General features: G+C 47.9%; 1 protein-coding gene across 2 annotated transcripts in view; it reads left to right on the plus strand.

The window, feature by feature from the left end:
* Positions 1-4,466: 4,466 nt before the first annotated feature.
* The window catches only part of RHPN2 (rhophilin Rho GTPase binding protein 2), a 59,836-nt gene continuing 48,199 nt past the window's right edge, over positions 4,467-16,103 (plus strand). The window contains exon 1 of one of the 2 annotated variants that reach the window (XM_066349046.1): positions 4,467-5,218. Coding sequence is in view for 1 of the 2 variants with exons in the window: in XM_066349045.1 (XP_066205142.1) it covers positions 5,488-5,556 (69 nt within the window). In the remaining variant the exon portion in view is untranslated. Of the gene's footprint in view, positions 5,219-5,377; positions 5,557-16,103 lie in introns of those variants that run through there. The other variant, XM_066349045.1, reaches the window with a different exon arrangement.

Here is a 16,103-nt window from a genome sequence, read left to right on the forward strand (position 1 = left end):
CTTTGCAAATGTCTGTTTAGGCCCAGTCTAAATGTTATTCTGCCCAGTTTTTGTTGTTTGTTGTTGTTGTTTTTTTTTACAGAGACAAGGAGAGAGTCAGAGAGAGGGATAGACAGACAGGAATAGAGAGAGATGAGAAGCATCAATCAGTTTTTCGTTGTGGCACTTTAGTTGTTCATTGACTGCTTTCTCATCTATGCCTTGACTGTGGGCCTTCAGCAGACTGAGTAACCCCTTGCCCAAGCCAGCGACCTTGGGTCCAAGCTGGTGAGCTTTGCTCAAACCAGATGAGCTAGCACACAAGCTGGTGACCTCGGGTCTCGAACCTGGGTCCTCCACATACCAGTCCGATGCTCTATCCACTGCGCCACTGCCTGGTCAGGTGTATTTTGCCCAGTTTTAACATTCCAAGGTTTGAGAAGTGAGAAGTACAAGGCAGTTCTTCTGGGATGGCACCTCTGACACCATTTTATTTTTTATTTGTTATTTTTTTGTGACAGAGACAGAGAAAGGGACGGACAGACAGGAAGGGAGAGAAATAAGAAGCATCAATTCTTTTCTTGGGGGGGGAAGAAGCATCAATTCTTTGTTGCGGCTCCTTAGTTGTTCATTAATTGCTCTCATATATGCCTTGATCTGGGGACTACAGCAGACAGAGCGACCCCTTGTTCAAGCCAGCAACCTCGGGCTCAAGCTGGTGAGCCTTGCTCAAACCAGATGAGCCCACACTCAAGCTGGCAACCTCGGGGTTTCAAACCTGGGTCCTTCACGTCCCAGTCTGATGCTCTATCCACTGCACCACCACCTGGTCAGGCTCTCTGACACTATTTTAAAGTGGCACCGTTTTTATTATTCTTCACACTCCAGAGAAGCCAGTGCTACTTTTGTCAACAAGCAGGTCTTAAGAGATGATATCTACATTTTATTTGGAGGAACTGTGTCCCTGAACCAGCAATCGCTGGCCTCAGCCAGATGGGAAAACAGCAACTTAAAGTAATAGCTGTTTCCAGCTAAAATTTTAACCTTTTGCCCATCTCAGAAATTCCCACCCCACTTTTTTATTAAGAGAACAGGAGTTCAGCCTGACCTGTGGTGGTGCAGTGGATAAAGCATTGACCTGGAAATGCTGAGGTTGCCGGTTCAAAACCCTGGGCTTGCCTGGTCAAGGCACATATGGGAGTTGATGCTTCCAGCTCCTCCCTCCCTTCTCTCTCTCTGTCTCTCTCTCTCTCCTCTCTCTCTCTCTCCTCTCTAAAATGAATAAATAAATAAAAAATTTTAAAAAAAGAGAACAGGAGTTCATTGGTGTGCTTGTGAAACATGCCGCCAACAGGGTTGACAAGTAGAAAGTAGATTAGATGTTACTCTCCTGCTGGGCCAGCTGCAGCTCTCATTCTTGATCACAGTTGGTTCAGAGATATGGGGTCAGGCCTGTGGGTTCCTCTGCAAGGAGCCATGAGAATGTCTAGTCCTGCATGCCCCAAGGAGTGACATGCACATGGCTCACATAACCAGGAGATGCCTGCTGGGACTCAGAGAAGAGCTACTTTTCCTCCAAAGATGCTCAGGTAGTCTTTGAGTAGGCTGGTACATCTTTATTTATTTTTTTATTTAATTATTTTTTTTTGTATTTTTCTGAAGTTGGAAACGGGGAGGCAGTCAGACAGACTCCGCATGTGCCCGATTGGGATCCATCCGGCATGCCCACCAGGGAGCGATGCTCTGCCCATCTGGGGTGTTGCTCTGTTGCAACCAGAGCCATTCTAGCACCTGAGGCAGAGGCCATATAGCCATCCTCAGCGCCTGGGCCAAGTTTGCTCCAATGGAGCCTTGGCTGCGGGAGGGGAAGAGAGAGACAGAGAGGAAGGAGAGGGGGAAGGGTGGAGAAGCAGATGGGTGCTTCTCCTGTGTGCCCTGGCCAGGAATCGAACCCAGGACTCCTGCATGCCAGGCCGACGCTCTACCACTGTGCCAACTGGCCAGGGCCAGCTGGTACATCTTTAATACCGTGCTTCCTTCTCTTGCTCTTCTTTTTCAATCAAAGAAGCAGTTCAAGAAGGTAATGGTTGGCCCTGCCAGTTTGCTCAGTGGATAGAGCACTGGTCCAGTGTGCGGACATCCTGGGTTTGATTCCCAGCTCAGAGCACATATGAGAAGCAACTATCTGCTTCTCTTCCCCTCCCACTTCCCCACTCTCTCTGTTCTCCTCCAGGTAGATCCCGGGTGACATGCTTGAATCTGTCTCCCCTCTTCTCACTTAAAAAAAAAAAAAGAAGAAGGTGATGGTGTCAGTCTAAAGAACAGATTTTGTTTTTTACTGTATTATCTTTTTTTTTTTTTTGTATTTTTCTGAAGCTGGAAACGGGGATAGACAGTCAGACTCCCGCATGCGCCCGACCGGGGTCCACCCGGCACGTCCATCAGGGGGCGATGCTCTGCCCATCCGGGGCGTCACTCTGTTGCGACCCGAGCCACTCTAGCGCCTGGGGCAGAGGCCAAGGAGCCATCCCCATCGCCTGGGCCATCTTTGCTCCAATGGAGCCTCACTGCGGGAGGGAAAGAGAGAGACAGAGAGGAAGGAGAGGAGGAGGGGTGGAGAAGCAGATGGGCGCTTCTTCTGTGTGCCCTGGCCGAGAATCGAACCCGGGACTTCTGCACACCAGGCTGACGCTCTACCACTGAGCCAACCAGCCAGGGCCACTGTATTAACTTTTATGTGTATCCCTCTCTATGGCAAGTACTGCTGGTTTTCTGCTTATGGTTATGACATAGTTATCTTCTATTATTTTTATTGTTTTTAAAGTATTTTTTATTGTGAGACAAAGAAACAGAGACAGGAAGGGAGATGAGAAGCATCAACTCCTGGTTGTGGCACTTGAGTTGTTCATTGATTGCTGTTCATATGTGACTTGATGGGGGTGGGGGTGTGGAATGACTCTAGTTGAACCAGTGACCCCTTGCTCAAGGCAGTGACCTTGGGCTCAAGGCAGCGACGATGGGAACATATCTATGATCCCATGCTCAAGCTGGCCACCTTGTGCTTAAGCCAGTGAGCCCATGCTCAAGCCAGCAACTTCAGGGTTTCATACCTGGGACCTCAGCATCCCAGGTTAACATTCTATCCATTGCGCCACCACCAGTGAGGTGACATAATTATCTTTTAAAATAAAGTTTTTTTTAAATAGAATAAATATAAAGACTATTTAATCAATAATAGTACAAGTAGCACATACATATATGAGATATTGTAAAGGTGACAGTGTTTCAGGGTGGTAAATGACAAAAATCTGAAGGTGATAGGGAATAATTGTAGTCAGCAGGCCTGAACTAAAACTGATCCTGGCCACAGAGGAGCCTGCCATTGGCTGGCCACTTCACTACTCTGAGCCTTAGTCTTCTCAAATGGAGATTATTTAATCCACTTACTTGAAGAAGGGTTGTAAGAATGAAACAATATTTATAAACGTTGTGGATAACTTTACTATATAGTAGTAGCAGGAGTAGTAATGGGAATAGTATTACAAATGTAATAGAATGATCCATCAGCCCTGGTTCCCAGAAATGGAAGCAGCTGTTTTTAACTCCCAACCCAGGATGGTACTTTTTTACAGGACAATTGATCAATTATAAGATGCTCTACATGCTGAAATTAGCTTTATACTCATCACTTCTGACCCTAGGAGAGAAGGGAAAGTTCTTGCATCTGCTAGAGTTCCTCCATACACCTGTCCCAGCGCTGAGCTAGTTAAAACTCTCCAGGTTGCCTGATCAGGCGGTGGCGCAGTGGATAGAGCGTTGGACTGGGATGTCGAGGACCCAGGTTCAAGACCCCGAGCTCACCAGCTTGAGCGCGGGCTCATCTGGTTAGAGCAAAAAGCCCACAAGCTTGAACCCAAGGTCGCTAGCTCCAGCAAGGGGTTACTCGGTCTGCTGAAGGCTCGCCGTCAAGGCACATATGAGAAAGCAATCAATGAACAACTAAGGTGTCGCAACGAAAAACTGATGATTGATGCTTCTCATCTCTCTCCGTCCCTGTCTATCCCTCTCTCTGACTCACTCTCTGTCTCTGTAAAAAAAGTAAAATAAAATAAACAAATAAATTGTATTATAAAAAACTCTCCAGGTTCTCTTGAAATTAAAACAGTCCTTTCCGGAAAAGCCGTCCCTTGTGCAGCATATTGGAGTAGGCAGGTGGATTTTTTTTACATTTCCTTGGTTGTTGGTTCTTGGTTGTTGCTACTATTTATTTTAAAACTTTCAAACAACTCCTAATGTACCTCCTTATTAATTTTAATTTTATTTTTTAAAAGAAGTAAACGTTTGGCTTGTTTTGAAAGTATATTGCTTCGTTTTATCTCTGACATCTACCACGACAGCCAAACGGTGGTAATTGCACAAAAGTGTCCCTTGGTTGGGGGGAGGGTTTTGTGACTTTAGGACGGCGGCCAGGAAGGGCATGGCCCCGGGGCTGGGGGCTTCCGGCTCGGGCCGCGGGTTGTGGGACCCAGTTCTGTCATACCTCTGTCGCGAGTCTACGGGTCAGCGGGGGGCGGGTGGGAGAGTAGTGTGAACCCCGCCCCCGACGTCCCCTTTGGCTAAGCCAGACACGTCCCCTCACCCAGCTAAGAGCTTTAACACGCACTTCCGTTGCAATACTTTTGACCAGCCAGAAAGCCGACGACCCGGCCCCATTTTGCAGTTGAGAAAACTGAAGTTTGAAGTGGTGGTTAATAAACATCTGCCGAGTTTGTCGAGCACAAAACCCGTTCTGGGAATCTCTTCGTGGGCGGACGCCGACTCCCAGAGCCGTCTGCATTTCCCCGCGGCTCCGCCAGTCTCGGTAGCGAAGGTGGGGGGACAGGGAGTTGACCGCTGCGCCAACTGGTCTGAGTCACATGGGCAAGGCCCTCGGTGGTGCAGCTAACTCTCTCTCTCTGCGTCCCGGACTCTGCCCCGGGGTCCCTCACCGCAGCCAGCTGTTTGGGACCCCTTGGCCCAGAACCCTGCGCTCCAGCCGCGCCCTAGACGTGGCGCCAGGTCTGATCACCGTCCTCCAGAGTCTGCGCTCCTCCAGCGACGAGCGCGAGCTGAACGTGCTCGCTGCATTTGCCCCCAGGGCTACAGGTGAGGGGCCCGGTCCCCAGCCTCGGCCTAGCTGCGGCCGCGGAGACCCCAAACGGCCCCTGAATCACCGGGCTGCGATTGCCACGACACCCGGGTCAGGTCCCCGAGGCGTAGAGAGGGCGAGCGAAGCGCCCGGGGGTCCCAGCTCCCCGTGCGGCCGGGCTCCTGCCTGGGGCGCCGGTTCCGCCCCGCCAATCAGGAGCCGGGGCGGGGGCGGGGGCGTGGCCTCGGCGGCCCGGCCGGGTCTGCAGGGCTCGCTGCTGCGCCGCGGGCGGGGCGGGCAGGACGGGGCGGGTCCGGGCGCCCACTGGGGCCGGAGCTGCTACTGAGCCTCAGTCGGTTCTCCGTGCCCGCGCTGCCAGCATGACTGACGCTCTGCTGCCCGCGGCCCCCCAGCCGCTGGAGAAGAAGGACGACGGTTACTTTCGGAAGGTTGGTGGCTTCTGGAGGGCGGCGATCTGTGCAGACAAACCTTTCCCCGAGAATGTGGAGGGGGCTGCGGGAGCGCAGGGCGGGGTAGACCAGGCCCGAGTGGGACGAAGCGCGCCGGCGTGGGGTGGGGGTCGGGGTGGGGTGGGGGTCTCCAGTCGAAGAGGGGTGGGGCGGCGGTGGACCCCGCCGAGAGCAGGTGGCTCCCGAGCCTGGGAGGGGGGAGGGTCGCCTGGGGCCGTCCCGCGCAGGTGCGGGTGGAGAACGGGGCCGGGAGGGTGAACCTGGGGAAGGGACCCGTTCCTCCTCCTCGCGGCTCACTGAGACCTGAGCACCTGCCCGGGGTGCGGGTGAAGTTAGAAGGACCACCCCAGGCGGGTTGGCGGACCTTATTTTGCCTCGTGAATGCTTCCAGGACCCGTTTCTTTGACTTTTTAGAGGGCAGGAGAGAGCTGCTGGTGGGAGGTGACGTCGGGCGTCGCCACCTCCTCTACCCCAAGTCGTTGGGAGGCCGTGAGCGCGGCAAACAGGATTCATTTGATTGTTGGAGAAACCCGGGGCAAGTGCGGGCTTCTCAGGAACTTGTCATGTCCAGGCGACCCTCGGCACACACACACAGGTCTCCTGTCCTACAGAAAACATTCCGCAGCCCAGTCCCTCACAAATGACCCCAGCCTGTGGAGCGGGGACACAGGATGCCCGCAGGTGGCAAGGCCTGGGCTACAAAGATGCTTTTGAGCCTGGAGGCAGGGACACTTTCCACCTTTCGGATTCTCAGGTCCCTGCCAGTCTAAAAATAGGCTTTGGAGCTTGGCCAGGTTTGGGTGGGTTGAGAGATTGTTGGGGTTTTTTTTTTTTGTAAGATATATGACCGAAGGTAGAGTGCGTAATTATAAACAGGGAAGTGAAACTGTTTCCCATAGAACAATCAATTCATGATTGTTCAAAGCCTAATGATCCCGTGTTAAATGGACTTGGCATTTTCCTCCTTCCTTATGAGGCTTTTACTCTCTGGTGAGGAGTAGTGGGCGGGACTGAAGGGGAATCTGGAAACAGGTGAGGACAGAGTGGAAAAATAAATTTTTTTAAGTGAATTGCTTTTAGCATTTAAAAAAATAGTAGTTTTAAGGTATATTTAAGTTCAAAGATGTCATCATGGAATTACAGGATTATAACTTCTAATTATGTGTGGCATTTGGGACAGAGGATCACAAGCCATGGAATTGCAGGAGGCAAGGCCTGGGAATCGCTAGTTTTCAGTCCTAGGGCCCCAGAGCCTGACTGCCACCCCCACAAAATTGCTCTGTAGCCTCCAGCAAGTTGCTGCCTTTTTCTGGGACTTCATTTCCTCCCTGAACTGTTTCTCTGAACAGGTGGAGACCTGGACCTACAGCATCATCTGGGGAAAATGACTGAGGGAGGGGCAGAAGAGATGGAGAATACCTGTAACAGTTATGTTCCCAGGTCTTCCACAACAGGCTTTCTTTCCAGGGGGAGGATGTGCCTTGGAAGAATAGTTGGCCAGGGAGCTGTGAATGAATGCCGAGTTGGATGTTTTTTAGAAGCAGTTTCTATGGTGGTGGACAAGAGAATCATGGGTGCAAAATAAGATGAGCCACTGGTTTACAATCAGAAACATCTCTTGCAAAGGAGACCTTGCAATGATCATTGTGCTACATCATACCAGTCCAAAGAATATTCTTTCTATGAGGTTAATAAAAGGTGCTAACATTGAACACTTCCTGATCTCTGATAGGAGCTAGTTTAACCCAAAACAAATGTTCCTTGAATGAAAGGTAGAGAAGGGGGAAGAAGGGGAGGAAGAGCATATCAGGCAGAGGAAGCAGTGTGAGCAAGGGCATGGAACTGTGAACGCTTGTGAGGGAAGCCTCTGGGGTGTGGAGGTGTAAGTGGGAACTTGGCTCTTCAGGGTCGTCCTTCCTGGATCGATGGGAGGAGAGCTGGGGATCCATCCAAGTGTTGAATGCAGTAGCAGACATGTGAGATCCCGTCACAGAAAAACCACTTTGACAGCTGAGTTTTTGGTTGATGGGGGACAGAGAGGTGGCAATGTAGAGTCAGTCAGGAAGGAGTAGAGTTGGGGGCCTGAGGGTTAGCCCCCTGTGACCTCCATTGTCTCTGCCCTCCCTACTCTGATATGGATTACTGATGACTTTTCAGTCAGTTATCTAAAGTGCTGTGTAAACACAGCTTCACCACCCATGCCTCCCACCTGCTTGCACCCCTAAATCAGACTGGAGGCAGTGATCCCAGTGAGGAGGTTGAAATGATGAGGGCCTGAGCAACAGTAGTGTTAGAAGGGAAGAGAAGGGAAGGAAAAGGAAGGAAATGGAAGGGAAGCGAAAAGAAGAGAATAGGGAAGGGAAAGGAAAGGAAGGGAGGGAAGGGAAAGGAAGGGAAGGGAAAGACTAATAAATGGGATTGACATCCAAAATGTCTTTTTAGGTGTTTGATTGGATGGTCAAATGCCTCACTGACACGGGGGACCCAGGAGACAGGTGAACTTGAGGCCTTGGTGGTGGTCCCAGTGGGAAGCTCACTCCATTGACCTGGAAGCCCTGGGAACACCCTGACTGGAGATGGGGCTCTGGAGGGCACCAGTGTGGGATATTGTGAAAAAAGACCTAATATAGGAGGAAAAAGTACCTCTACTTAAGGGACAGGTAGACAGATGAGAGGCAAGCCAGGAGGGTAGCACAGTGTCAAGGAAGCTGAGAAAGAGAGTCTTTGGTGGAGATGTGAGGTTGACAGATCAGAAGACTTAGTCCTTTAGTATTTAGGATTTAGTCCTTTGGGGGTTGTTAGTGAATGAGTGGGTAGAGAGTTAGGACCAAAAGTCCCTGTGACTGTTGTGGCGAAGAGCAGAGAAGATAGTTGTTGGCGGGAGATGGGATTAGAGAAGAGAGAAGAAAGCAGGTTTGTTTTAGAGTGAGGAAATCTAGAGCCTTTTAAAGCTGAAGGTGAAGAAGTTGGGTGGGACGGGTTTGTTGAAGATTCAGTGGAGAGAAGAGAAGCTGTGGAGGGGTCCTAGGAAGTGCATGGGAAGTGAAGATTGGAAATAGCTGTTGCATTGTTGGGTGGGTATAGTCAGAACATGATACAGCTGCCCCAAGTAGGCTCCCCCATCTTGGCTTTGTTTTATTATTATTTTTTTTTTCTCCATCTTGGCTTTGGATCTTTGGGATTTTGTGCATTCTTAGAGAACCAAATTAATTTCTACTAAATGAACTTCTCTTTCATCCTGTACTCTTTATCCTACCCTCTCTCCCCTTCCTCTTTTCTTGAGAACGCCATTTTGGCATAGCAGTAGTGGCCTAGTGGAGAACGCCATTTTGTTCCATTTATTCCAAAAATATTTATTTTATTATTATTTTTAAGTTTATCCATTGATTTTAGATAAGAGAGAAGCATCACTTCACTGTTCCCTTATTTGTTCCATTTAGTTGTGCACTCATTGGTTGCTTCTCATATGTGCTCTGACCAGGGATCAAACCATCGACTTTCGTTCTCTAGGACAGTGGTCCCCAACCTTTTTTGGGCCACGGACCGGTTTAATGTCAGAAAATATTTTCACGGACTGGCCTTTAGGGTGGGACGGATAAATGTATCACATGACCAAGACAAGCGTCAAGAGTGAGTCTTAGACGGATGTAACAGAGGGAATCTGGTCATTTTTAAAAAATAAAACATCGTTCAGACTTAAATATAAATAAAACGAAAATAATGTAAGTTATTTATTCTTTCTCTGCGAACCGGTACCAAATGGCCCATGGACCGCTATCGGTCCATGGCCCGGGGTTTGGGAACCACTGCTCTAGGATGAACCTCTATCCACTGAGCACCCGTCCAGGGCTATTACTTTTATTATTATTATTATTATTATTATTGATTGGTTTGAGAGAGAGAAGAAGAGAGAGAGAGAGAGAGAGAGACACCCCTACCCACTCTTCCACCCCTTCATACACTCACTTGTATGTGTCTTCACCAGGGATTGATCCCCCAACTTTGGCATATTGGGATGATGCTCCAACCTACTGAGCTACTTGGCCAGGGCCAAAAGCATTTATTGAGTGACTGCTCTGAGCCTGCTGCTGTCTTGTTCTGGGGCATACTCAACCCTGATTCAGTATGGGTTCTGTTCACAGCAAGCCTCATTTCCTGAGGTGCTGAGCAGTGATAGGAGTCGGTACTTTGTCCAATAGATTGGTCCATGCTTGAACAGGAATCAGCTTTTTTGTTTTAGTCTAAAAAGCAGAAAGTGAGATGGGGTGGGGGTTTCACAATCCATATCCACAGCTTCAGGTCTGTTTTGTGTGACTTGTACATATAATGAAGACTCATTTCCTAAAAGTCCACTGTGCCAACTTGTCCTGGTCATTGAATGTGAGACAATACTGGCAGAGATGGAAGCCCCCTTATAAATCAAGGTTTTCTTACAGTTGTGTAGGACTTGGCTGTACAGAGGCCAAGGATATGAACATATCTTGGCCTCAGGTCAGGCATGGGCACCCCCTAGTACAGACCCTGGTGTCCTGGCTAACAGCATGGAATCTCTGAATTCAAAACAACAAAAAACACTTTTTTTGGTCTATCGTAATAGGTTTCTCTCTTCTCTGGCTTCTCACTGTTTTTTCTTCCTTTGCATGAATATGTTTACATAAAAATACAGCTCTGTAAGATTAGTACTATAAATTACTTTCTTAAAAGAATGACCAGTGGAAATGGAGCTTATTTTTCCTAAACAGATTGTTATACTCATCCTAAGGAAAGTCCTGGAAGAATATGTGTCCTGGCCTATATATAGTTAATGCAGAGTAATATAAGTTTCTAACGCAATGCATCCTGAGAGCAGGGCCCATCTCCAGGGATCTCAGGGTGTTGTTGTCCCAAAACCCGAAGGAAAACCTGTTTTTGGCCAAGAGAAACCAGCTGGAGAAAAACTAGAGAAAGCTGTTCCCCAGGACCGTTGAAAGGGCCTAAATGAAAGATCTTACACTGTGTGGAAGAAGAGAGTCTGCACAAAGTGCAGCATTGTCGGTCCTTATCTCTGCCGCTATATCCTCTGGGAACGCTAATGACCCGAAATGAATTTAGCTCCATTGTTTTTACTCAAGAGCTGGAGAAGAAGTTGTTTCTTGTTCACAGAATCTCCAGGCTGGATGGGGCCCCAAGGTTCACGGTGTCCTGGTTTATTGTCACTGTTTACTCTGGGCCTCCTGGAGACTCCAGCACAGAAGAAAGGAGATTCCCCCTCCAACCTCCCCAATGCAGAAGTTCCTTCTTGTTCCTTCCCTGCACCATTCATCTTAGTGGGCTGTAGTCTCACATTATACACACGTCTATAGGGAAGCCTTCTGCTGGGCTGATTCACGGAGCCCAGGTCATAGGGGCTCATCAGCTTCGGCTTTACTGGGTAGTGATGATGTCTCTGTAGGTATTTGAACCCATCTCCTTGGAGCCTTTAATCCTTTTCCAGGTGGGGAGAGGAGGGAGGAGGAGGGATGCGAAGGTGTGTGATGCTGCCTCCTCCCTATCCTAGATCCCACCATGATCAAAGACAAGTCCTGAAGGCCAGGCTGCATGTACCCAAGCTGATCATGGCCTTGCTGAGTGTCTGCCTGGCTGCCCTGGTGCGCACTGGCAGCCCAGAGGTGTGTCTGACAAATATCTTATCCCGTTGTGGGATCCTGGCCAGGAGGGGTCCCCTGGCAGAAACAGAATTTTCATGGTGACTCAGGGGAGAGTCAGTGTGATGAGCTGTAACACTGTAAATGTCCCTTGCTTCCTGGGGCTAGTTGGATGGATTCCAAGACACCACCTGATGAGACCAGGCATTGGCTTTAGGCTGATCACCACTTCCTTGTTTGGCTCAGATACCAAAGTCTCGTGACAAGGGCTACATTGGAGGTGGCCACAGAGGACAGTGAAACTGCAGGTGCAGCCAGAGAACCGAGTGTCTACCTCAGCAGGCAGCAAGGGGTGCCAGCAGGAGCGAGGTCTCCCACCTGTAGCTCCAGGGACAGGGAGAGAGGAAAGTCCTGCTAGCCTTTCGGGTCAGACCCACAGAATTCATTATGGCCATATGCCCTCAGAAAATCCACGTTTCAAATTGGATTGTAAAAAGCAGGTGATCGAAAACCACCTCAGAAGTTGTTTCTTTTTCTTCCATATTATTTGTATTTTAAAAGTAACATAAATTGTATGAAAGGTGATTACGGAAATGTACACAATCACACACATACCAGCCCCCACCCCACCCCACCTCACCCCACACAGTCACCTTCCAGATAAGGAATATTAACTTTTAGTGACTACATCCTACTGGATGAAATAAGCAGATCATTAGTTGGGTCTGGAAATATATTTGATTCATGGAAACTCATGATTGTAAATCTTTGTTATTCATTCAGCATGTTGAAAAATAACTGAGTGGCCTACAGTAGGTGTTCATAAAGATTTGTAGGACTGACCGAAGGGAGCCTCTAGTTAAAGGTTATGCCTGAGTGTTGATTCATATTGTGGGTGAATGGGTTGGACGCTGGAGGGTGGCAGCTGAACGTCGGCTTGCAGCCCTGATGGAGACCCGGGAGGGGGGGAGGGCTCTTCACAAGTGCCAGATTTATGTTTTGATTTTTATGAATGTGAAAAAACTGGGTTCTGTTCATCCAGCCTGCCCTGAGTCTCTGGCGAAGAGTTAAGTGAAACGTATGTGTGAATTGCAGGGTACTACATGCTATTTCTGTGCTTTCTGGTTGACAGCTTCTGGCTGACTCATAAACAAACAATTCTTTTTTCCAGAGTTTGGTGTTTGAGTGAGAGATTATGTAACTAGGAAGGAGTGAGAAAGGCAGAGAAACTATCTGTGCTAGAGAAGCAGCAAAAAGCACCTGTTCTCCCATGCCCGATGTGAGGGTCTCTAGCCAGGAGACCCTGCACTGTCACCTCACTCACCCTCACTCGGTCTTCTGACCTAGAAACCCCAAGTTCACACTGTGTCCTTAGTTTGCTGGAAACATATCTACATGTATGAGCTTTTTCTGTGGCTGTATGTAGAAGGACCGCACTGGTTCTCCAGGTGGAGGGGTGCCAGGCATCAAGGGGTGCCCAGAGCAGGCCCCCGTCTGGGAGGAAAGACTGATCTGTTCCTTCTGTGCCTGCCTTCCTGGTGGCCGGGCCTGTCTTTTCGGTGCCACTCTGCAGGTATAAGCTAGGTATCCCTTCCTTCCGAGTCAAGTGCCTCCAGGTTTCACCTAGGTGCTGCTCTCCAATTCTAGCTGTACATTAAGGGCACACACGTGTATGTGACAACTAGAGTTTTCATGCTTGGGGAACTTATTCTACATTAGAACGTTTTTAGTTGCAGGTGCCAGAAAAATTTAATCCAAAATGGTTTAGGCAGATAAACGCTGGTGAAACATCCCTGCTATGGAATTCTACTCAGCACCCTAAAAGGAACAAACCGCTGATAAGTGAAACAACATGGATGAATCTCAAATATTGACCAAAATAAGCCAGACTAAAAAAAAACCAAACAAAAACATACTGTATGATTCCATTTTTGTGAAGTTCTAGAACAGGCAGTGCTGTGGTGACAGAAGCCAGAGTATTGGTTGCCTGGGGGTGATGGAAATGGTCTGCATTTTTTGTTGGGAGTAGTGGTTACACAGGTTTATATATTTGTTCAAACTCAATGCACTCTGTACTTAAAACCTATGTATTTTATTATATGTACATTATGCCTCAGTTTAAAAAGTGAATGCATTGGCTCCTGTAACTGAGAAGTCCAGAGGAATGACTTCAGCTGTGGCTTGATCTAGGACTCAAATGTTGCCATCAGGCTCAGCCCCTCAGCTCTGCCACCCCTCGCCTGGCTTCATTTGAGAGGAGGCACTCCCCTGCTGTGGTGGGAGCTCCAGCTTTCCAGCTTCCCATCCTCCCAGGTTCACAGCTGATAGGGAAAGGGAAGCCGGAAGGGTTCTGGTGGTCCTATGACCAGGTGCTCACCCTGAACCAATCTCAGAGCCAAGGACCTTTGATTTTCCAAATGGCCATACTCTGGTTTCTCTTCAGATCGCATAAATCTTTCGCCTTTTACCAGATGGCCAGGCATGAGTCAGATGTTCTTCCCCTGGGAAAGGAGGTGTGGGAGTATGGATATACCACATCTGACCGTTCCGGGCTGTGAGGAGGAGAGTGGGACACAGGTCACGGTGCCCAAAGGATGTGCAGTGGTGCTCTGCAGCCCTCAACCAGGGAGCAAGCGAGGGGTGTCTGGGGATTGGCAGGAGAGCTACCCCAGCATTCCCACACATTTCTGCTACCCATCATAGAGTGCCAAGAAGGGCACGGGCTCAAGTCTTGTGCCCACCCTTACTGCCTCTGTGGCCTTTAGTAGCTCGCTTAACCTCTGAGCCTCAGAGTTATGGGATCCGAGAGGCTGGTCTACATCACCTGTCTGACACATAGGAGATGCCCACAGCTAGTGATGGAACTGAGGTTTCACTTAGTGTTGGCTGTTGGTTCATCTTTCCACATTCTGAAACTGATGCAAATGCCCAACCTTAGTCTGCTAAGGAAACTGACAGACCCCATGTTGGGGAAAGGCTCACTTTACTGTAAGCCTGGCAGACAGTGATCTTGGAGGCCACGACAATTCAGTTGCCCCCTCCCTGCTCCAGATCCTCAGGCCAGGCAGGTTCTGCCCTGTTCTGTGGCCCAAACACCAGTTTTGGAGCAGCTCTACATCCTGTTGTGAACCAATCAAGAACTAAGTTGTGGGCAAGGATGTGGGTTCCCATCAGCAGAGAAGCTCTGGCAGGGGCCAGTGAACAGGGATGGCTAGACAATCACTAGTGATGTCAGGGGTGGAGGGTTAGGGACGGTCTTTCTCATCGTCTTGCCCAGGTTCACCTCTCAGGGCTCCGGGAAGTTACCCAATAACCCCATGGGCGTTTCTGATGTTTCCAACAGACCCAGCATTCTTACTTGTCAGTAAGAAGTAATGTCGTTTGGGTCTAATTACTCAGTCAAATCTAATCCTAAACATTCCTTTCTTATCTAGAAACTTGACCCCACATCTGTGGGCTGGTTTAGGGTATAGCAATTCCAGGCTAGCCAGAAGTTGGGTAAAAGTATAGGAGCAAGAAAAGTTCTTATCCGTAAGCTGGAATGGCTGCTTATCTTAGCTCTGGGAATGTGCATGAAAGAATTACATAGTTATAAAGCTTCTCTGTCAAATGCAACACAGCTTTTTTTTTTTTTAAATGAGATTTTATTTTATAAAATTTATTGGGGGTATTTTGTTTTTGTTTTGAGAGAGAGAGAGAGAAACAGAGATTTGTTGTTCCACTTATTTATGCATCATTTATTGATTCTTGTATGTGCCCTGACCAGGGATCAAATCTGCAACCTTGGTATATTGAGACAATGCTCTAACCAACCTAGCTACCTGGCCAGGGCTGGAACACAGCTTTGGTGAACCATGTAATTTTGAGTCAAATTGAACTATCCTTTCATAGTAATTTTAGGAAGTGGAAAGGAAAGAGGCTGGCAATTATTTTAGCCCTTTAATATTAAATTACTTAATTAGCTTAATATGAAAGATATTTTAATCATATCTTAAAAAAGACAGTTTTCTGATTTTTGTTTTAAATCAAAAATCATTTAATAAGTTAAAAGAGATTAACTTTAAGATCATTTCAACTCAGATTCTGAATCTCTGTGTAATTTGGAATTGGAGGGCTGCGCAGGGGACAGGTGGGTAGTTACCTGCTAGGAGGGGAGAATGAAAAGTCTTTGTGGAAGGAGAAACATAACTCATTTCTGACTTGCTGGTCCAAAGGCCACTGATACGGGGATCCCTGAAAAGGTTGGGGCTGTAGATAAAGCACTTCCCCTCCTTCAGGTGGAGTCCATAGGTGCGACCTGCGCAGAGGTGTGGGAGGCTGTCACGGTCATGACGCAACTGGAAAGAAAGGGCAGTCTTCTCACCAGTACTGCCCACCAGCCGCTCCCAGGGTGTAACCACAGCCCCATCAGTGGGCAGAATCTCAAGATAAGCTTCAAGAAGGAATAAAGCCCTCACTTAGATCCCAGGGCTTCTACCTGCCAGGTGGGAAGAATACCATAAGGTTAAAATGAGACTTTTATTTGGATCTTAAACTTTTCAGAATGAAACATTATAATCCAAATATCCCAGGAAATAATGGGCAGAGGACACAGATAATTCACTAACAAAAAAATTCAAGTGATCAATAATATATGAAAGAAAGTGTTTACCTTCACTAATAATAAGGTGACCAATTGTCCTCCTACATGTCCTCCTTTTTGATATTGGAAAACTAATCTGTAACTGTCTGTATTCTATCACTGCAGAGTCAATCCATTGTGTGTGACGTGATGTATTTGTATCTTAATGAGTACTTTTTTTACAATTATTATTAAAAATTAATAGGCATATAAGCATAATTACAATATAAAATATTATAAATGTTTTTATTATGCATTTATCATATTATAGTGTATTATTG

Source organism: Saccopteryx leptura, chromosome 9 (genome assembly GCF_036850995.1).
Source record: "Saccopteryx leptura isolate mSacLep1 chromosome 9, mSacLep1_pri_phased_curated, whole genome shotgun sequence".
Classification (NCBI taxonomy): domain Eukaryota; kingdom Metazoa; phylum Chordata; class Mammalia; order Chiroptera; family Emballonuridae; genus Saccopteryx; species Saccopteryx leptura.